Source organism: Dendropsophus ebraccatus, chromosome 1 (assembly GCF_027789765.1).
Source record: "Dendropsophus ebraccatus isolate aDenEbr1 chromosome 1, aDenEbr1.pat, whole genome shotgun sequence".
Classification (NCBI taxonomy): domain Eukaryota; kingdom Metazoa; phylum Chordata; class Amphibia; order Anura; family Hylidae; genus Dendropsophus; species Dendropsophus ebraccatus.
The window spans coordinates 136,327,030-136,350,608 of record NC_091454.1 but is presented as its reverse complement, the minus strand read 5'-3'; the positions used below and the strand labels follow the sequence as shown (position 1 = coordinate 136,350,608).

The 23,579-nt window shown below is 42.7% G+C and overlaps 1 protein-coding gene across 1 annotated transcript; it reads right to left on the bottom strand.

Annotated features, from left to right (window-relative positions):
• Window positions 1-1,696: 1,696 nt before the first annotated feature.
• Window positions 1,697-14,893, bottom strand: LOC138777286 (transmembrane protein 53-like). Its single transcript, XM_069956277.1, has 3 exons — window positions 14,800-14,893; window positions 6,305-6,836; window positions 1,697-4,423 (listed from the first exon to the last, which is right to left on the bottom strand). The coding sequence occupies exons 1-3, from the start codon at window positions 14,854-14,856 to the stop codon at window positions 4,059-4,061; spliced, it is 954 nt and encodes a 317-aa protein (XP_069812378.1). The 5' UTR covers window positions 14,857-14,893; the 3' UTR covers window positions 1,697-4,058.
• Between the last annotated feature and the right edge of the window lie 8,686 nt (window positions 14,894-23,579).

Genomic DNA, 23,579 nt, shown 5'->3' with positions numbered 1-23,579 from the left:
ACTAAGGGCCCTATTCCACCGGACGATTATTGTTTGCATAATCGTTAACGATTAACGATCTCAAACGACCGCTATTGCGAAAGACCTGAAAACGTTCACTCATTTCCATGGAACAATAATCGTTACTTATGATCGTAATTGCGATAGTTTTTTCTTCACTATTTGTTCGCTATTGCGCTTGTATCTATTGCGAATGACCGAACGACGTCTTATTCAATGCGAACGATTTGCGAACGTTTTGCGAACGAGCAACGATAAAAATAGGTCCAGGTTTTATAAAGCGATCAACGATTTCTCGTTTGGTCATTAATCGTTAACTGCATTTCAACCGAACGATTATGGTTTAGATTCGAACGATTTAACAATAATCTGAACGATAATCATCCGGTGAAATAGGGCCCTAAAACAATACCACTCAGATTAAGGGTCCATTTACACAGAAAGATTATCTGACAGATTATCTGCCAAAGATTTGAAGCCAAAGCCCAGAATGGATTTGAAAAGAGGAAAAATCCCAGGCTTTCCTTTATGACCTGATCTATGTTTATAGCCCGTTCCTGGTTTTGGCTTCAAATCTTTGGCAGATAATCTGTCAGATAATCTTTCTGTGTAAATGGACCCTAATGGTGCGTTTACACAGACAGATTTATCTGACAGATTCTTGAAGCCAAACCCAGGAATGGATCTGAAAAGATGAGAAATCTGTCTTTCCTGTATGACCTGTTCTCTGTTTATAGTCTGTTCCTGGTTTTGGCTTCAAAAATCTGTCAGATAAATCTGTCTGTATAAATGCACCATAATGCTGATTAATTAATGCAGAAACTGTTTGCAATGATTGACAGGCAGAGAGGTCAGTAACGGACCTCTCTGCCTGTCATTCATCCCCTCAAGCGTGCTGACAGGCAGAGCACGGTGACTAGATACGGCCGGGGAGCAGCCCAGATGACTACCTCCCCGATGCTGCCTGTCCTGGGGGATTAAACTGCTTTTTTCCGGGTATACAGCTCCTGCTGCAGCCACAGCCAGTACGTGCCGCGGCTGCTGCAGGAGCTGTATACAGCAGTTCAGAGAACCATATCAGCCCGATTGGGTTGATTGGTTCCCTTTAAGAGGGCTGTCACTTACATACTCGCAGCAGGATAGGTACGTAGATAGCACTGCTATGTCCTTCAGAGATTATTAGTTACGCCGGAAAACCACTTTGAAGGGATTATGCCCAAATCAAAAGTTATCCCATGTCCATGAAAGTTAATCAGTTTAGTTAACTAAAAAAAGTGCTCACACAAAAAGCAAACCCTCATAAAGTTAAAGGGGTTATCCAGGGCTACAAAAACATGGCCACTTTTGCCCCACTCTTGTCTTCAGTTTGGGTGGGGTTTTGAAACTCAGCTCCATTGAAGTAAATGGAGTTTAATTGCAAACCACACCTGAACTGGAGACAAGAGTGGGGCAAAAATGGCCATTTTTTTGTAGCGCTGGATAACCCCTTTAACTTTAGAGATAAAAGCAACTCAAACATGCTTCAGTCCTATTGTTCGGCATTTGAATCCGATGGCTGAAGAAGTCGTATGCAGCCCTAAGGAGTCTGGGAAAACATGAAAATATAGCTTTCGTATGCACACAAATAAGTAAATATACTTTTTACTACTTGTAGGAAATCTTTGAAATTAGATTTAATCATATAAGAATGCTTGACATTAATGGAATATTACAATAACTATAATCAGGCACATAAAGATATTTAGTATAATTTATTACAGTAATATTATTAAAGAAATATATTAATAAATGTCTTTTTAAGAGAGTATTCTTATTTCCGCTTATTATCCCCTATTTAAAGGTTAGGGAATAACAGGGTCATCGGTAGGGATGTGATGGCTAGGGCCCCCCACCAATCCATCGAAAGAGAACCAGCACTCACTCTATTCACTATGGAAATGTTCAGCAACCCCATAGTGAATAAATGGAGCACAGGCCACACACAGTCAGTGTTCATCATTCATGCTGGGGACAATTTGGTTAGTGTTCAGGAAATTGGTAAGGGTCCAAATGGTTGGAACCCCTCTGGCCTATGGATAGGGGAATAACAAGTTGGGATGGGTATACCCCTTTTATACTATTAAAATTAAATGTGTATTATATCATCTTTTATGACCCATTAGAAAAGTTTTTTTTTTTAAAAACTCAGCTTATTAAAACTGTATAAAGAAAATGTAAAAAAGTACAGTAACATGTATGACAAAGTACCATAAGGACAAATTCAACAATGTGTAAATATGGAGAATAGTACAAGCGTAAAATGACATTCTGCATGTACACAAAGCACTTTCTTAAAAAAGTTACATAAATAGTGGTAAGCCATTAACCTATGACACTGTTCCAGTCAAATTCTCACTGTCAATGAAGCAAAGCGTATCCTGCGAGCAATCAGAAAAGCATTTGATAAGGCACATTTCAATATTCAGGATTTCTACAAATCAAGCTGTAGACAAAGAAAACCTGCACCATGTTGAGAACATTAGAGTGTGCAGGACATTTAGCACCAGATGGTAAACATATTAACACTAAAACTATTTAAAAAAACACCATGAGTATTAATATACCTTCAATGGAGTCCAACTCTGTGCTGTTAAAGGGGTTATCCAGTGCTACAAAAACATGGCCACTTTTCCCCCTCTCGTCTCCAGTTCAGGTGTGGTTTGCAATTAAGCTCCATTTACTTCAATGGAACTGAGTCCCAAAACTTACCCAATCTGGACACAAGAGAGGGGAAAAAGTGGCCATGGTTTTGTAGCACTGGATAACCCCTTTAACTGCATCAAGTAAAAAAATTGCAACTGTGTGCAATACAAAACCACTGGTTAGTTTGTCAGGTTTTGTTGTAGTTGTGTCATGAATACAGTTGCAATTCTACTTCTACTGCGGCTTTTAGTTATACCAAAGCAGGTAAATTATATTACGGCCAAGTCCATGGCCAACTGTGGGTCTAATCATCCCAAAGTTCAAGTCATCAGTCCAGGACATGTGGCTGTAATACAAGTACAGAATATGGCTATGTTCCCACACAATATTTTTGTTCAGTAATTTTGTCAGCATTTTCCAACCAAAACACAGAAAGGCTATATTCACACACTGTTGAAATTGAGTTATTTTAATACAATGCCGTTATTTGCCATTAAATGGTGGCCATCCACTAAATTTTAACAGTGTGTGAACATGGCCTTTCTGTGTTTTCAGATTTGATGTGATTTTGCATTGTGGGAATACTTTCCCTTCCTCAGATACAGCACACTTTGAGTACGGCCAATTGGCTCTTCTTTCTTGTACAATACCAATTTGGCTACAGCAATTTTAAAAGGCTGGATAACCCCTTCAATAAATATGAGCTTTAGTGAACCATTCCAACATAGTAGATAAATATGTGCATGGATAAAAAAAACTGTGTACAATGTATCTAGGAGACTGTATTCCTGATATGGTCCAAGAAATATACCTGAAGGACTTTTACATCTACCTATATCCTGAGTTAGTTACAAAAAAACAGACCATTGAGCTTTATTACCTAATAAAGGGTTTGGGGGGATTAGGCGATTGCCAGAATATTACATAATGTACAGTCATAATTAAAAGAAGACACTTTTATTAAAGGATGGAGCGCTCAGCCGGAGCTCCATCCATTCTCTATGGGGACACTGAACGGTTCAGTGCTCGGAAGCTTAAGATCTGTGGGGGTCCGGCGGTTGGCCCCCCCCAAGCAATCAGTTTGTTAATCCCTGTGGATAGTGGCTAACAAGTTCAGATGGATATACCCGTTAAATAACCTTGCAAGTCCATTGCCATTCACATAAACACAGCAATACACCAGGTAAGTAGATAGGTGATTGATAAACATATGAAGTTATTTTACATATCACACGAAACGTGATCAGTTTGAAGAATAAATTGTGACTTGTGGCACCTTGAGAAACATTTTGTAATTCATATGCTATTCTTCAGCATTATATCCACTCTGATCCAGTATACACTTTGTGGCACTAAATAAAGTGTACAATAGTCAATTACAATTTGCTTTTTGGCACTTTAGCATGTAGACCATTAATAAAATTGTTCAGGACATCAGTATACTCCTGAGTGTGCTTTCGAAGATGTCCTGCATGTACTGAATTCTCCCATTTCTTTCCCTGCACTTTCATTCCTTTCTTCCTCCAGAGGTGGAGGAGCTCATCCACGGTGGTATGGTCGCTCAATGGGTCATTTTGGCAGTAGAAGAACAGGCCAGGACAGGGAACCGGCTTTTCCAAAAAGGCTTGAATTCCTTTTTCATAGTAATCTGTAGTGTGGGATTTTAGGAGTGAGAAGTAAAGTAGTGTCACACGTACAACCAATGACTGTATAAGAGGGTAGGTCACCATGCGTGCAACACCTGTAGGGACACAAGAGTATGGGTAACTTTTACATGGAATGGATAATATTTATATAAATAGTACAGAATCTCAAATAAAAAAAAAAAACACTTTGGGGGGGGAGATTTATCAAACATGGTGTAAAGTGAAACTGGCTCAGTTGCCCCTAGCAACCAATCAGATTGCACCTTTCATTTTCCCAAGAGTCTGCGAGGAATGAAAGGTGGAATCTGATTGGTTGCTAGGGGCAACTGAGCCAGTTTCACTTTACACCATGTTTGATAAATCTCCTCCAGAATGTTTACAGTTGTCTGCATGTTCTTTAAATTTAATGATGCAAACACTCAAAATATTTTAAATTCCAGGTTGTAAGGTAGCAAAACAAAAGCTGTCGGTAATTTGTTTTTAGAAAGTTATACAGATTTGTAAATGACTTCTATGTAAAAATATCAAGTCATTTAGTACTTAGCTGCTGTATAACCTGCAGGAAGAGGTGCTTTCTTTCCTGTGCTCCCTGCCTCCACCTGTGTCTGTGACAGGAACTGTCCAGAACAGGAGAGGTTTTCTATGGGGATTTGCTACTGCTCTGAACAGTTCCTGAAAGGAAAGAGGTGGCAGCAGAAAGTACCATGTAAGGGCAGGTTCACACTACGGAATTCTCGCGGACAATGTCCGCAGAATTCCGTCAGCTGTCCGCCCGCACATCTGGGCGCCTTTCCGCCGGCCCCATAGACACCATTCTATGGGCCGGCGGATTCCGCTATACGCTTAAAGAAGTGTCATGTCACTTCTTTTAGCGGATCACGGAATACGCCGGCCCATAGAATGGTGTCTATGGAGCCGGCGGAAAAGCGCGTGCCCGTGCGGGCGGACAGCTGACGGAATTCCGCAGACATTGTCCGCGAGAATTCCGTAGTATGAACCCGCCCTTAAGACTGGAAAGAATACACCACTTTCAGCAGGACATACAGCAGCTTATAAGGACGAATACACCCGCTCCCCACCTGGCCGCAAATGGAGGTCACCGGTCTCTGGAGGAGGCTGCAGGAACTGCAGGATTGGGTGATAGTGTTGCTGCGGGTGCTATGTTGCTGTATAGCTCTGGTAACCGTAGCAAGGCTGTCCCTGCGGCCTCCTCCAGGGACCGGGGACCTCCATGTGCGGCCGGGAGGGGAGCAGGAGGTGTCTGCCAGGCTAAGGGGGATACGCCAGGCGGAGATATGTGCCCTCCTGTCCCAGTCTACCCTATGCTCTCCCAGTCACCCCCATGCTCCCCTCAGTCTGACCAAGTCACCAAGTTTTCATGGGGCCCCATGACTTTTAACTATGCCCTGCCCCTCATCTGTTCCTGTACTACTACTACATCCCCCCATCTATACTTGTACTACTACACTCCTCATCTATACCTGTACTTCTACACCACTTATCTGTTCTTGTACTACTTCTACAACCCTTATCTATACCTGTACTACTTCTATAACCCTTATCTATACCTGTACTACTACACTCCTCATCTGTTCCTGTACTACTTTTACACCCCTCAACTGTTCCTGTACTACTACACCCCTCATCTTTACCTGTACTACTACTACACCCCTCATCTGTTCCTGTACTACTACACCCCTTATCCACCATACCTCCACTACTACACCCTACCTAGATGCAGGCACAAAGGGGACTTCTCTACTACATAGGGGCACAGGGGGAGCACTGATAGAGTGGGAAGCAATACAGTTGTCTCAAACATAATTTAAATAGTATCTAAAGCTGTAAAGGAGAAAAATTGTTCTCTTTTTCTTTTACAAAAAATAAAAAAATTAGATTTAAGTCGAGAATTGCAATAAATGTAAAAAAAAAAAAAAATTGAGATTTTATTTTTTGGCCATATCGCCCAGCCCTACCTGTTGCCATTTTTTCCAAAGAACCAATCACAAGACTATCAAACACTTGACCATGAATCCTCTCCAGCATTTCCCGCTGCTCCTTGGATGATCCCACCAACATCTGTGCAAATGTGTAGCCTCCAATAGACATTGCGTGAAGATAAAGTTTCCGTGAACAAAGATCCTTTTCTCCCATGAGGAGATCTAACAAATGTCCTGCATATTCCAGACCAGTCTTGGGCCACAGAAAGTGTAATAGCGAGCTTTCTGCCACTAATACATCAAAGCCCAGTTTAAAGTATAGCTGGATATACTTCTCAAAGGACTTAGCACTTGAGCCCAGCCAAGGAAGGAACAGTAACAGGGGACGAGGAGAAGGACAATTTTCAGATATTGCTGGGTTGATGTATAATGAGACAGAGTTGGAGTATTTTTTCACTTGAGGAGGTGATGAGGTAGTCAGAGACAATTTCTGGGCCACAGATCCAGATGTCGCTTTCATTGTAAGGTCTATAGAAGACGCTCTTGCTCGATACTGGAGAAAATGACTCTAGTGGGAAAAAAAAACACTAACATTTTATATTGTTACGAATTTACAAAAGGAAATATTGGCTTTATGGATCATACAATCACTATTAGTGTTCTAGCGTTCTAATTCTTTATCTAGATGCCTTAGCCAGAGTTTATTTTTTTTCGTTTTTAGGCAAGCACTTTTCACCACAAGACCTAGAGTTAATACAAATGTCCCTAGTAGGGGTGTCACGATACCATAATTTTGAGTTCGATACCAATACCAACTTTTTTATTTCAATACTCGATAACATTTCGATACTTAACATATAACCCCCCATAAAAATTAAAAAAACAATATACCCCCCCCCCCAACTGCAGACAAAATGCTCCCTAATCTTCACACTGTTCACTTTGTAATAAACCTGACATGCTATCTATATTCTTCAGGTCCATACTTTTACAATGATACAATTTATGTTCATTTTAATTACTTCACAGATGTAACAAACGTTATGTTATGTTGTGTTTTTTGGTTTTTGTTTTTTTTAAATGTACTTAAAATTGCTCTATTCTGATTCCCATAACTTTCTAAATCTTTTAACCTGTAGGGCTGTGTAAAGGTCATTTTTGTGTGATATGATCTGCAGCTTTGATTGGTAACATGTTTGCATATACGATTTTGGTTTTTGTTTTGCGCAAACACTGTATACCGTGCGATGTGATGATACTGATCTCCCCCCCCCTTTTTTGTTTTTATTATATTAGTTAGTAGTAGTATGGCTGACACAGAGTATAGTATGTTGGAGGTAGTAATATGGCTGATACATAGCACTGGTATAGTATACTGGGAGAAGTAGTGGAGGTGTTGTTCTGCAGCAGAACCTTCACCTCACAGCTCAGCAGCTTATGCTCCATGTGTCCCAGCCCTGGTGTCGTCCGGCCCTCTCACACAGGCTGCAGCCTCCTCACTATTTACCTCTTGTTGTTCTGGTACAATCTCTAAATCACCTGTGTGTATGGAGCGGTTCGGGAGAGGTTAATTGCATAGATGCTTTAAAGGTATCTACACAGTTAAACCGGCTATTTAACTGTGTAGATGCTGCTGTAAAAAATGATAGCAGCATTTAACCTCTCCCGAACAGCTCCACACACACAGGCGATTGATTTGGAGATTATACCAGGACAACAAGAGGTAAATAGTGAGGAGGCAGCAGCCTGTGTGCGGCCGGGAATGACAGCACAGCACAGTCCAGTCCAGTATGAATACTGCCCTGGATCCAGCAGTCCTACCTAAGTGCAAATTCATCATTCTACATCGATCTTATATACTTTTAGCTGAGAGTTTGCTACAATTGCATCCAGTCCTGTCCATCCCGTGAGCTGCATACACCTCTCTTTGCTGTTTGTTACAATGTATCAGTTTAGCCCCTCCAAACCAAAAAAGAAGCAAGCTAAACACCATAATAGCGCACACCTCCAAAATAGAATGTATAATCAAATTTTTATTTGTACATGATTCAAAAGAACAAAGCAAAAAGAAACACCATAACAAACATGATTAAAAACAATTAAAAAACCATATAGGTGTATAAACAATCCAAAGAGTGAGAGGATATGATAGTTCTCTCACTACATCAGGGCATCACCAAGAAGCATATCTTTCCTCATGGTCAAAACAATGCATATATAGTAGTATAAGAAGATTCTATCTTATTGTGCAGTATAGTAAATTACACAGACTGGCGTTCAAAGTAATACAATGAAATGAAGACAAAAATATAAATATATAAATAATACTTAAATATCACAACTTTACCTCTAAATGTCCTCTACTAGTAAATCAATAATTATCAAAAAGTCCTGAAACAATCTAGTGTAGAAAAGTGCTACAATATAAAGTGCTGTAAGTGCTTCAAACTAAAACATGATATAAATACACAAATGTAATAGAACGCCAGAAAGGTGAGCACAAGTCACAGAAAAGTACGTCTGATCACCCTATGACCATGAGACCCGGTGTCCTGACTGAGACCCAACACGTGTCGTCACAGCAGTGCCTTCATCAGGGGTGGAGTTTGGTATGCTAGGGTGCCCCTTTTATACTTATCACAGTACATTAAATCAATAATACAATTTTCCAAATAATAAATACCTGTATGGCCAAGTAACCTGGAGCGTGCACCGAGAATCAGCAAAGCAACATGGTGCCGTCGGCGTCCCTCTGCTGTACTGCGCATGAGCGGAAGTTAGTGAATCACCTGATCATACGTTTATGTGTTCCACTATGCGTTTCAGCTATTAAATTATCAAAAGTCCCATCAAATATGGCGCCGTCGGCGCCCGTGTGCACTGCGCATGCGGAGACCCACACGTATCCTTAGTTACGTAATTTGGTAATTTGTTTTAAGTGATATATTTGCCGAACATAAATGTATAAAGGGTAAAGTTTATATATTGTGAGAGATGCAGGTAATTGTAATATGGGAATTTGCTTCCCTGAATCACATGACTATATATATGGAACGCACTATGGAACGCATTGTGTAGGTTTACTTCCTTAAACCTTATGATTACATATGGAACGCATGTGGAACTCACCACATTATGTTGTGTCTCTCACTATTGGCTGAGATTTTGGGTCTCCGCATGCACAGTGCACACGGGCGCCGACGGCGCCATATTTGATGGGACTTTTGATAATTTAATAGCTGGAACGCATAAACGTATGATCAGGTGATTCACTAACTTCCGCTCATGCGCAGTACAGCAGAGGGACGCCGACGGCGCCATGTTGCTTTGCTGATTCTCGGTGCACGCTCCAGGTTACTTGGCCATACAGGTATTTATTATTTGGAAAATTGTATTATTGATTTAATGTACTGTGATAAGTATAAAAGGGGCACCCTAGCATACCAAACTCCACCCCTGATGAAGGCACTGCTGTGACGACACGTGTTGGGTCTCAGTCAGGACACCGGGTCTCATGGTCATAGGGTGATCAGACGTACTTTTCTGTGACTTGTGCTCACCTTTCTGGCGTTCTATTACATTTGTGTATTTATATCATGTTTTAGTTTGAAGCACTTACAGCACTTTATATTGTAGCACTTTTCTACACTAGATTGTTTCAGGACTTTGTGATAATTATTGATTCACTAGTAGAGGACATTTAGAGGTAAAGTTGTGATATTTGGGTATTATTTATATATTTATATTTTTGTCTGTATTTCATTGTATTACTTTGAACGCCAGTCTGTGTAATTTACTATACTGCACAATAAGATTGAGTCTTCTTATACTACTATATATGCATTGTTTTGACCATGAGGAAAGATATGCTTCTTGGTGATGCCCTGATGTAGTGAGAGGACTATCATATCCTCTCACTCTTTGGATTGTTTATACACCTATATGGTTTTTTAATTGTTTTTAATCATGTTTGTTATGGTGTTTCTTTTTGCTTTGTTCTTCTTTTGAATCATGTACAAATAAAAATTTGATTATACATTCTATTTTGGAGGTGTGCGCTATTATGGTGTTTAGCTTGCTTCTTTTTTGGTTTGGTTTGACTTATTTGGACACCAAGCTGCACCCCTTATTAATACTAAATTGTGAGGCGAGCTCCCTCTTCTCTGTTGTATTCTTCAGTTTAGCCCCTGGGCTGTGTGACCAGGAAGAAACTTTGTCACAAATGTCAGCTGTGTTCTGCAAGCAGTCCAGGTGAGAAAAGCTTGTGCTTGTGCTCAGTGGAAAGGCCAGACTGATACACTGTAATAAATCCTCAGCTGGACCACATAAGTCATATATAAGGTATACTAAGGTATAATCAGAAAGCTGCAGAACTCTGCATGAGCAATGTGCAGTGAATGGATCTTACATGCCTGAAGTTTGCACTGATCCATGGCTCGGGGTGACACAATGCTGTAACAGTGATGCGCTGGACACGTCCTGTAGCCGAGGATCACAGAGAGGAGAGGGGAGCCCCATAGTAAACCTTTGTGGTGGTCTTCTCTCCTGGCTCAAAAGCATGCATCTTTACCCAGGCGGAAACCCACAGGATGCGGAGGAGTGTAGCTGAGGGGGATCCGTTCTGCTATGTCAGTGGGCAGTGAGGGGTTAACCCCCGGCCGTGCTGAGCTCCAGTGTGAGGCATCCCTGTGTATCGCTGAGCATCAATCACCAGGTTATCTGGCAAACACAGGGACACGCCTGTGAACTCTGACCTGGTGTGCTGCGGCCCCGGCCTGGCCTCTGCTCCCACGATAAGACACAGATTCACTAAAGAAAACATCTTCCCAGCACGGGGAAGAGGACGACATCGGGACCGGGCAGCACAGAGCAGGAGCTGGTGACCCAGGAGGTGAAGGTTCTGCAGAGCAGGGGGCAGCACATAGAACATGGCCGGTGCTCAGCTAGCCGCCTGCCGTGTTCTCTGTTCTATACTCTGTTAAGCTGTGCTATTGCGCAGCTTAACATTTAGTATTGAATACCAGGAAATCCTGGTACCGAACCATTTTTTTGCCCGGAATATCGATATTTCGGTGCATCGTGCATCACTAGTCCCTAGTAGAAATGAGCGAATCTCATGCACACTCGGGTTTGTCCGAGCGCTTGGCACTTGATTACCGCTGGCTGAAAGAGTTGGATGCAGCCCATCAAAGTTTCAAAGTATCAAAGTTTTCCTGGCAGTCTTAGGCTGCATTCACACGTTCAGTGTTTTTCCCGGACCGTGATTGTAGTCCGGCAGCAACCTCCGTGATCTGTGCAAAACAGTCCGTTTTTCATCCATTTTGCATCCGTTTTGTATCCGTGTCCGTTTTTTTTATGGATCTGTGTTAAAGCATTTTAAATTACATTGATTACATCACATCCGTGTTTTTCACGGATGAACACGGATGTCACATCCGTGTACATCCGTGAAAAACACGGATCTCATTAATTTCTATGGGGAATCCTTTCCGTGCATCCGTTCCGAGAAATAACATGTCCTATTTTTTAACGGAACGGATCACGGATCCGTGAAATCACGGAACATCTGAATAGCCCAATAGAAAGCAATGGGCTGTAAAATTGTCCGTGAGCACGGACAACTTCCCGGATTGTGTGAATGCAGCCTAGGGCTGCATCCAACTCTTTCAGCCACCGGTAATCAAGTGCCAAGCGCTGGGACAAACCCGAGTGTGCGTGAGATTCGTTCATCTCTAGTCCTTAGTACTTATCTAATAGGGATGAGTGAATTTACAATGCTAGCGAATTGCTTTGCTAGGCTTGGCAGTTGGCTTGTCATTCAGCTTGTCTTTGAACTCTGTGCTGCTCCGGTTGCTGGAAAAGTTGGATCCAGACCTGGGAAACTTCTCACAGTTTCCCAAGACTGGATCCAACTATTTCATGCAAAGGGTATGTGCACACTGAGGAAAAGGCGAGGAATTCAGCTTGAAATTCAGCTTGAAATTCCTCCCGTAAAAAATGTACAGAGCAAATTCCCATTGTGTTCAATGGGTTTTCTGCTCTGTTGTTCACACTGCAGAATTTCCGAGCAGAATTTTCTGCTGTAGATCTGCTAGAGGAATCCTATAGAAGTCAATGGGGGGCTTAAATTCTGCTTGAATTCTGCCTGAAAACTTTCAGCTACAATTCCTCGAGAATTGCTCAGTGTGCACATAGCCAAACAGAGTGGAGCAGCACTCAGTTCTAAGTCAGCCAGCTGACAAGCCGACTGCAGAGCCCAGGGAACCGCTTTGCTTGTACTGTAAATTTGCTAATCCCTATTATCTAACCAATGACAATACCTGCATGGAGTCTAGAAGTTCTCTGTAGGTTTTGATCCATACTCCAACAGATACTTAAAAGGTTATTTTTCATCTGGGATAATCCTTTAGCATACTGCTATGTATGCCTGGAGTTTTCATATCACGGCTCTTTACTATCAGGTTGTCAGGCACAACCTTGGCATCCTACACTCCTCTGCTCCGGCTATCTTCTAATGATACCATGATTGAGTCATCTGTTTCATAACTACTGTAGCCTCCACCCCCTCCATGCTTTAAGTCAATGGTATACGCCCATTCTATCCGCTGCCAGTGCAAAAGGAAAAAGTTCCTAGAAAGTATAATCCGTTCTCTGCAGATAACAGCAAATTAAAATGGGGAGCCGTCTGATTCTACAAGTTTCCGATGTTCTTTCACCTTATATTAGCACTGTGATAAGCCAGTGTTATTCCCTAGTGTGCACATGAAAGGCAAACCAATACATTATAGTCTTTTTCATAATATATCCATTGTAAGAATGTCATAGCAGCCTACGGCTATGTTCACACACTATTTCCACCAATCTTTTGGTCAGTCTTTTTTGTTTTTAACTAAAACCAGGAGTGGTACTGACAGGGCAAAATTATAATGGAAAGATTTGCACAGATTCTGTGTTTTTAATCCACCATTGGTTGAGGTTGCATAATACTGAATGAAATATACTGAGTGTGAACCCAGCCTTAGGCTATGTTCCCACAGCGTATCGTTTAGTAAATGTACTTTTTATGAAAAGACACGCTGCTTTACCTCCTATGGGATCCCGGCCAGAGCGTATACACATAGTATACACTCCGGCCGTGATGCCTAGCGGCACCGCAAACAACTGACATGTAAGTGCACACTACTGAGCAAGCAGCTGCGGCCGCACGCATAATAGTGCAGCGGGGAGTTCTGATGCGGGCGCACACAGATGTGCCCGCATCAAAACTCTTCGGCAGGAAAGATCATCCGTCCGATACTGCATTACCGGCTGGGATGATCTTTTCAGAGACTGGCCGCTCTGTGACGGAGCAGCCGGGTCACGGAACGGCCAGTCTCTTACACCATGTGAACATGGCCCTAGACTGTAGATTTTGTACACAAACCTACAGTCTATTACAATGTTCCATATATATACTCCAAATCCTTGTGGAAACAGCGGAATCCCCTTTGTGACGCACAGTCCTCAATCAGGTTGGCTAACACCCAATACGTAGTCCAGGAAAGAAGTTTGGGAAGACAGCGTCCTTATGTAGATTAAAAAGATTTCTTTATTTTGCCATATGCACACACAGAAAATTTACGACGTTTTGGCTCTTCTAATACATCCTGAGCCTTCCTCATACTTGAGGAAGGCTCAGGATGTATTAGAAGAGCCGAAACGTCGTAAATTTTCTGTGTGTGCATATGGCAAAATAAAGAAATCTTTTTATGGTGCGTTCACACCTACAGGATCTGCAGCTGATTTTCTGCAGCAGATTTCATTTAAATAACTGAACACAGCATCAAATCTGCTGCAGATCTGCTGCAGATCCTGTAGGTGTGAACGCACCCTTAATCTACAAAAGGACGCTGTCTTCCCAAACTTCTTTCCTATATATATATATATATATATATATATATATATATACATATATATATACACACACACACACACACACAGAGGGACACTCTCCTGGCCCCTGACAGTGGACTGCAGGTACATTGGGAGTATTATGGACAGACACTCTGACCACAGGGAAATTCCCCAACTAATACACCTAATGTAGGACTAGGACAGCTCCACATAGGTCCCTATGAGAGATGCTACTAAGGTAAATAACTCGAGTCTTCCATCCGGCAGACCCCAGGACACATCCTGAATAGAGGACAATACACTTCTGCCCTCTGTGGCGCTGCGGGCCGGCCATGGCCTGGCATTTAATGGCCGTCTGGGCCTCCTCAGAGAGGTCTTTATGTAGCCGGCACACCATAGAGCTACAGATGTGTATATAGAGAGGCTGTGGGCACTCTCTCCTGTGGAGGAATCAGCAGGCAGGGCGCAGCAGTTCCAGTGTGGTAGTGACTAAATCCCAGGCCCCTTTGCGGTATGGGATTTAGACACTACCGTTCCAGTGTACTCATCTCACACCGGTCTGTCCTTCCCGCGGCCCCCTCCTCACACAGCCCCGACCCTCCACTCCTCCTCTCCCGCCATCTCCCGGGCTCACTCACTGTCCGCTGGTAGGATACTGCCCGGTAAACAATCCGGCTCAGAGTCATCGTCCTCATCAATACAACCACCCAAGCCGGGTCACAAGAGGCGAATAGACCTTAAGGGAGCGTCTGCAAGTTCCCAACCTCCTACAACTGGAACAACTCGTGCATGTGAGAGCTGCTCTATGTATACATCCAGGCAGTACTGAGGGACCAGCCCCGGGAGGCACACACCTGAGGAGCTGGTACTGCTAATAGTACCAATCCTCCACCGAGGCACACTGCCTGTTCTCAGTCCATGGACTGTGCCCTTTATAGTCATTACTCTGGGTATTCAGTGCAGGACCATAGGGAGTGCATTATAGTACTGTTTGCGCTCCTCCACCAGCTCGGATAGTGGCAGACGCTCCCTTAGGCTTCCATCTGAGGCTGGGGACAGGAAGGTCTGCCCTATGTGACTTTATTGAATGACAGCTCCAGCCCTCACGGAAATGGTAGTTTCTCTTTCTGACAGCAATAACACTTTGGAGAAGAAATATCTGGGGGATTCCATATAGGACATTATAAGGCAACATTTTGTTACCAGTTACTGCCATTTAACACAAACCGCTTCTGATCTGTAGCTTAGAGAGAAACATCCTGCTGTGCGCTTCACTCTCTCACTACTCTATCCATCTCATTGCAGGAGAACGTATTATTAACCCATTAGTGACCGCTAATACGCCTTTTTACTGACCTAAGAAGTGGGCCTTATTCCTATACATACGTCTTTTTACTGACATATTGAAATAAGTAAATGTCGCGCTTCTGTGTCCGCATCACAGGAGATCAGCTGTCAGTGTGGGAGCTGGACTCCCAGTGTAAGGACCTGAAGCAAAGAATTGTCCCTTTCGGATAGTTTAACCCACGAAATGCCGCTGTCAAACCCCTCCCCCACCCACCATAAAATGACAGTTTATCCTCTATACAAAGTAAATTGTTACATAAAACATAAAAAAAACTATATATGTTTGGTACTGGCACGTCCATAATGACCCAAGCTATAAAATGCTACTATCATTTATATTGCATGGTTCATGCTGTAAAAAAATTAAAAATGACGCCAGAATTGCCGTCTTTTGTTAATCTGCCTCAGAAAATCATAAAAGAGATCATATACAGTGGTGCCTTGGATTACAACATAATTCATTCCGGGACAGCGCTTTTAATCTAAATCCACTCTTAAACCAAAGCAAGTTTTCCCATAAGAAATCACTGATATGTAGACAATTGGTTCCACAGCCCACAAATAATGATTTTTTATTCTGAATAACATGTACAACTAATTAAACAAACATTTAGTAACAGCTGAATATGTCATATTATAGGTTACTGTACAGTATAGCAATCAGACGGTGTTCGGACTGTTTGGTGATGTCCCTGGTACTACTACTCCCATCATCTGTTCATACTATGAGCAGATGATGGGAGGAGTAGTTCTGTGTATATCTGTGTCCAGTACCGAGCAGGGAGGGAGGAGGGAGTGATTAGATGCACAGGCAACTCTCTCCCTCCCTGCACGGTTCCCTCCAGTGGTGTGTGGCAGAGATCACTCCTCTGGGACGCTGTCTGTTACCTGCCGGGGTCTCAGCCAAAATGGCGCTGACCCCGGCTCGGCACTTGGTTGTTTTCGGCTGCAGCAGTATAACTATATACAGCATAGATCAATAGGAGATCAGAGTGCATATACTAGAAGCCCCCCAGGGGGGCTTCTAGTATATGTGTAAAAAAAAAAAAATTTTGTTAATAAAAATCCCCCTCCCCTAATAAAAGTTTGAATCACCCCCCTTTTCCCATGTGTTAAATAAAAATAAATAAACATGTTTGCTATCGCCGCGCGCGTAATCGCCCGAACTATTAATTTATCACATTCCTGATCTCGCACGGTAAACGGCGTCAGCGCAAAAAAAAAACAAAGTGCAAAATTGCACATTTTTGGTCGCATGAAATCCAGAAAAAATTTAATAAAAAGTGATCAAAAAGTCATATATGCGCAATCAAGGTATTGATAGAAAGAACACATCATGGCGCAAAAAATGACACCTCACACAGCCCCATAGACCCAAGGATAAAAGCGCTATAAGCCTGGGAATGGAGCGATTTTAAGGAACATATATTTGTTAACAATGGTTTAAATTTTTTACAGGCTACAGATACAATAAAAGTTATGCATGTTATATATTGTTGTAATCGTAACAACTTAAGAAACATGCATAACAAGTCAGTTTTACCCCAGGGCGAATGGCGTAATAACAAATACCCCCCAAATAAAAGAAATGCGTTTTTTTGTTCAATTTTACCACACATTGAATTTTTTTCTGGTTTCGCAGTGTACTTTATGCAAAAATTCAGCCTGTCATTGCAAAGTACAATTAGTGGCGCAAAAAATAAGGGCTCATGTGGGTTTCTAGGTAGAAAAATGCAAGTGCTATGGCCTTTTAAACACAAGGAGGAAAAAACGAAAACGCAAAAACGAAAAGTGGCTCCGTCCTTAAGGGGTTAAGGAACATTTCTTTTTTTTTTTCTTTTTTTTAAGTTTGAATTTTTTAAAAGTTGTCTAATAAAATACAAGTTTTACAAGTTACATATCATTATAATTGTACCAACTTGAGGAACATAGCTACAGGGCCGTATTAACAGCTGCTGCTGTTGGATTTCTCTACATGTTGAAATATTGTCTGAATAGCATTTTTCATGGATTTTAACTACTTAAAACATTAACACATTTCCACATTGAATTAATGATTAGAGTAGTCTGCATATTGTCTGAAGGAATTCTCACCAATGCAGCCATATTGTTACTGGATAACACCACTAGACCTGACCAATACCACAATAACCCCCCACCACCACCACCACCGTCACTTAAAAAGACACCGGATTTACTGGCAAGTCTGAACGGGAAGTGGGAGACTAAAATAATATGGATAACATGTCAGTTTTACCATAGGGCAAATGGCGTAAATACAAAACTACCCCAAACAAAAAAAAATTGTGTTTTATTTTCAATTTCACCGTGGAAATATTTTTTTTTTCTGGTTTTGCAGCATATTTTATGGAAAAATTAAAGTGACTCTTTACCCACAATCTGACCCTCCCTAACCGCTTGTACCTTCAGATAGCTGCTTTTAATCCAAGATCTGTCCTGGGATCCGTTCGGCAGGTGATGCAGTTATTGTCCTAAAAAAACAACGTTTAAACTTGCAGCCCTGTGCCAAACGGCTGTGGCCTAGATTGTGTATGCATTGGGCTGGCACAACCTCTCTGTCCCTCCTCCCCACCCTCTTCATTAGGAATGCTCCAGGCAGATTGTCTCCTATTCCTCAGCTGTGTCAGCCTGGCACATGGGCTGGATCGTTAAGGCACTTGTGCAATGTTCAGACAGGAGAAAATGTTTCAGTGGCATTCCTAATGAAGAAGAGGGTGGGGAGAAGGGATGGAGGGGTTGTGCAAAATTAGGGCACAGATACTCTAGGCCACGGCCGTTTGCCACGGGGCTGTAAGTTTAAAAGTTGTTTTTTAGGAAAATAACTGCATCACCTGCCGAACAGACAGCAGGACAGATCTTGGATTAAAAGCAGCTGCTATCCAAAGGTACAAGTGGTTTGGGGAGTCAGACTTTGGGTACAGAGTCGCTTTTAGGGTGCCTTCACACCTACCGACTCGCAGCGTAAATCTCGCGAGTCTGAACGACCGCTGCGTGTATGTAATTCTGCCGGCCCCTTAACCCCTTCAGCTCCCGCCCCTCTGTGTCTGTATATACGTTACCTGTCCTCGCTTCACGGGGTCCCGCTGTCCTGCTCTCCCGCCCAGCCAATCAGTGGCCGCGGTTGGGCAACACACTTATTGGCCAGGCGGGAGAGCAGGACGCCGGGACCCCGTGCAGGAGACAGGTAATGTATATACAGACACAGCAGAGCAGGAGCCAAGCGGGAGCCGAAGGGGTTAAGGGGCCGGCAGAATTACATACACGCAGCGGTCGTTCAGATACACGCAGAGAGTATGTAGTGACAGTGAACTGCCAGGACCTGCCAGACTCGCAGCGAGATTTACGCTGCGAGTCGGTAGGTGTGAAGCTACCCTTAGTCTGTCATTGCAAAGTACAATTAGTGGTGCAAAAAATAAGAGCTCATGTGGGTCAATAGGTGAAAAAATTCATGCGCTATTGTCTTTTAAAAACAAGGAAAAAACTAAAGTGCAAAAGCAAAAATTGGCTTTATCCAAAGGGTTAAATGTATCAGTTTATTTCCATTTCTCTAAAGGCCAAAATGGTAGAAGAGTAAAGTTTTGTTTTGTTTTTTTTATCCCTGGAAATCCCCTTTACGATTACACGTAACGAATCAGCAACAAGACCCGGAGCGGGGAGCTGGTGAAGTATAGGCTCCAGCGGCAGGGGGGTTAACGGGGCGGGCTGTGGACATACTCACAGCGGGATGTGCATCCTGTTGCGAGTTTGTCTGCCCATAGGGTGTACAGAGCAGGGATCCGTAGCTAAAAAACCCGCTGCGGATCAGTTACGTGTGAACGCAGCCTAACTGTTATCTGGCACTAGAATTGGTTACACCATGGGAGATCATTTTCTAGATTCTCATCTGTATTTTGGTTTTAGCTTAAAGCTCATTCAAACCAGATTTGTGTTTTTCAAGGAACTAATTTGTCAGTAAAATCGGAAAATGTGATGCCAGCATAGCCATGCACAAATTGGTCCTATTGATTTCACTGACTAAACATATCAACAGCGAATTTACAGTAATAACAAAACAAAGCCCGTTTCCCAGGACTGGATCCAGCTTTTCCCAGCACCCAGGGAGGAGCGGCAGTCAGTTAGAAGGCAGTCGGCTGATGAGCGGATTGCAGAGATAATAAAGTGCTCCACTTCCTTATTACTGTAAATTCGCTCATTTCTATTGGTGTATCCTTTTGGGTTTAGACCCATGGTGGGGGTTTTACCTTGGTAACAAATAATACACTGCTCAGGCAAGTTTCTGGCTTGGTTTTTCGAAGCTAATTTTTTTAGCAGCACAACAACAGTTACACAAAGAAAACATAAAGGTTCTCATGTAAAACAGCAAATAAGTTCCCAATCCGCCAGAGTGTTCTCACCAGTCTGCACAGCTTGCCCAGTTACACAACATGTGGCCTGTTCAGTTCTCCAGCTAAAGTCCAAACACACAGCCACACCTAGAAATGTCAGCATCCAGGCAGGTGATAACCCAGGATGGAGTATGTGTATGCCCTTACCACCCAAGCTCTTTGTTCACTCCTAAATTCTGGACCCAAATTCCAGATAAAGACAGATAACACCCAGCAGCCTACTGTAAGGCCACACTCCACACAGCGTCAGAGATTCTGTTCAAAGTTTCTGCCGCTGTTGAGTCTGTTTTGCATGCAGTGATTTTGGTTCTGTTAGATCAGAGATAGGGAATCTTCAGCTGTTGTAGAACTAAAATTCCCATCATTTCTGGGCAGACACAGCTTTGTTTTTTTACTGTCCAGGCTTGATAGGAATTGTAGATTTGCAACAGCTGGAGGACCGCTGATTCCCCATCCCTGCATTAGGGCCCTTTTACACAGAAAGATTATCTGCCAAAGATTTGAAGCCAAAGCCAGGACAGGAATTGAAAAGAGGAGAAATCTCAGGCTTTCATGTATGACCTGATCTCTCTTTATAGTCTGTTCCTGGTTTTGGCTTCAAATCTTTGGCAGATAATCTTTTAGATAATCTTCCTGTGTAAAAGGGCCCTTAGACTCTAGTAAATTGATAGACATTAACAGAAAACCTGACAGACTGTATTAAAAGGAACCAATCAGCCCAATTGGGCTGATTTGGTTCCCTGCAGCACTACCTAAAGATCCTGTACAGCTTGCGGCTGCACCGCCCTGGTAACTACCTGCCGCACGTCGAGGGATTAAACTTAATTTTCCCTGATATAAAGCTGCTGCAGACGTAGGCGATACGTGTCGCGAGCTCTACAGGAGCTTTATACAGCGATCCAGGAAACCATATCAGCCCAAATGGGCTGATTGGTTCCCTATAAAGTCACAATGGTTTGTCAGGCCCCTTTAATGCCTGTTGGTGCAGCAGTCCATTAAACTCTTTGTCATTGCTGAACAAAAATTGCAAACGGAGGCTTTGACGCAGTGTGGACATAGCCTTAGGGCCCTTTTACACAGAAAGATTATCTGACAGATTATCTGCCAAAGATTTGAAGCCAAAACCAGGAACAGATTATAAACAGAGATCAGGTCATAAAGGAAACACTGAGATTTCTCCTCTTTTAAAATCCAGTCCTGGCTTTGGCTTCAAATCTTTGGCAGATAATCTGTCAGATAATCTTTCTGTGTAAAAGGGCCCTTAGGGCCATATCAGGGTCCATTTACACAGAAAGATTATCTGACAGATTATCTGCCAAAAATGATGATGTTGGGAGCAGGGAACGTGAATAATGACAGAGGGAAAGACTCCACTACAGGGCTTACCAATCCATGTCAGCCGTGTCTCATGGAATGTGGGAATGAGCCCTTACTGATGAACAACCTCCCTCTTCACTGAATCCAACAGCCTCAGTGACACAATCACACATCTGAACGTAATAATCTGAACGTAGTCACTGTACTCTTTGACCTGTTAAACCTGTTGTTGTTGCATATTTTTCGTTGTTGCATATTCGCCACAGTGGAGTCTCTAGTAGAAACTAAAAAGAAGACAAATCTTACCCACATTGTTGGTACTGTGATAAACTGTTGATTTTTCACTCAAAATCCAGATGGAAAATTTGAAGCATATCTGCCCTTTGTGGACACACAGGAAGGCTCGATTCATATATGGTATTTTGGGCTATATTGTGTCAGTATTTACCATAAACCAGAAGCAGAGCTGACACAGAGTGAAAACTACAATACAAATATTTGTGAAAGTTCCAATCTAAAATTAGACCAAATACAGACCAAAATACTCCATGTGAATCCAGCGTAAAATGGGAATATTCCTTCATTATTTTCCTATCAAAGGGGGACTCTGGCAGGAAAAAAAATCTTTAAAATTAACTGGTGTCAGAAAGTTGTAAAGATTTATAAATTACTTTGATTTAAAAATCTCAAGTTCAGCTGTCAGGAATCTGCAGTAGCCTGTGTGAACTGGACCTGGTGTTTTTCCTTTGTGTGCCACACCCGATTGCTTCTCAGCTTCTGGCTATGCAGGAGTTAAGCTGAGAAGCTCCTGGTCTTTATTTTACACCTGTGTTGTTGCTGTGATTGACAGGTTTCTCTGCCTGTCTGTACCTGGAAGATCAGAGCGCCGGTCCAATAAGGATCCAGACTGGGCTCTTGGTCAGCATAAAAGCTAAGCACAGACTGAGTCCCAGCGCTGGCTAATTAGGTGTATTCCTGGTCCCAGCTCTCCCTTGTATATTCCTACGCTCCCCGTCCTATCCCTCCTACTGCTCGACTCGTTTTTCTGACCTCCTGCCTGACTTGTGACTACTCTTTTGGATTACTGATTTTGTACAGCGTTGCCCGTGTGGTTTGACCCGGCCTGGTTTACTATTCCTTATTGTGTTCGTCTGTCCGTATTGTTTTGTGTATCACGTATATAGCGCAGGGAACGTCTCCGTGGTTGTCCGCGACCGCCTAGGGTCGGCTGAGGCAATTAGGCAGGGACAGTGGGTGGTTCAGATAGGGCCCACTGTCTGGTTGTGTCTGTGTTAGTCTGACATCAGCATTCCAGTATTTTTCATACACTGCTGTATAACCTGCAGGAAGTGTTGTTTTCTTTTCAGGCTGACACAGTGCTCTCTGCTGCCACCTCCAGTTGCAAATCCCCATAGAAAACCTTTCCTGCTTTGGGCATTTCCTGTTATGGACCTGTGCCAGCTGCAATGGTAAAGGGTCTTCCATGGTTACATGAACATTTATGAGGCACAAGACAACAATAATAACAAGAATGCTACACCAAGGAAAAAAAGAAAAAAAACTATAAACATGAAATTATGGACACTTCCCAGCCTCAATTGCAATCTTGCTGTGCACCATAACTTTACTGCTTGATCTTCTTTGTGTCACAGTTTCTATGTTGAGAAGGCATTCACTGGCTTAACCCCTTAACGACATCGGGCGTAAACTTACGCCCTCGCGCCCTGGTACTTAGCGCATCAGGGCGTAAATTTACGCCCGATGTTTCCCCGATCGCTGCGTGTTCACACACAGCGGTCGGGGAAGATGGCCTGCTATAAATCATAGCAGGCCATCATAGCTTCTCGGCACGGGGGGTGGTTAACACCCAGGGCCGGCTCCAGCTTTTTGTGGGCCCTTGGGCGACAGAGCCTCGGCGGGCCCCTTTGAGGAGCAAATCATGGAGAGACAGGCGAGGAAAGATTTGCAGCAGAAGAAACATGCGGCTGCTGCATATCTTTCTCCTCCTGTATCTCCTGATCTCTGCAGTAGTCAGGACTCTGGAGGAGTCAGACCCAGTCACAGGATTATATATATATATCATGCTGGTGCTGCTAGTTCTCTAGTATACAGCTCCTTCTGTGTGTGTTTGTGTGTGTGTATATACATACACACACACACACAGAGCAGGAGCTGTATACTAGAGAACTAGCAGCACCAGCATTATATATATATATATATATATATATATATATATATATATATATTTATTTATAATATGAACATGGTGAGACCTCTAGTTCTCCTATATACAGGCCCTGCAGTGATATACAGTGTGTGTGTATATATATATATATATATATATATAT

What these genes read in the sequence shown, in the direction of transcription:
- LOC138777286 (XM_069956277.1), bottom strand. Translation starts at nt 14,856, where the DNA reads ATGAGGACGATGACTCTGAGCCGGATTGTTTACCGGGCAGTATCCTAC. An exon ending in CAGTATCCTACCAGCGGACA is followed by an intron (nt 6,837 to 14,799) that starts GTGAGTGAGCCC and finishes TTTTCCCACTAG; the next exon opens with AGTCATTTTCTCCAGTATCG. An exon ending in TTTGGAAAAAATGGCAACAG is followed by an intron (nt 4,424 to 6,304) that starts GTAGGGCTGGGC and finishes GTGTCCCTACAG; the next exon opens with GTGTTGCACGCATGGTGACC.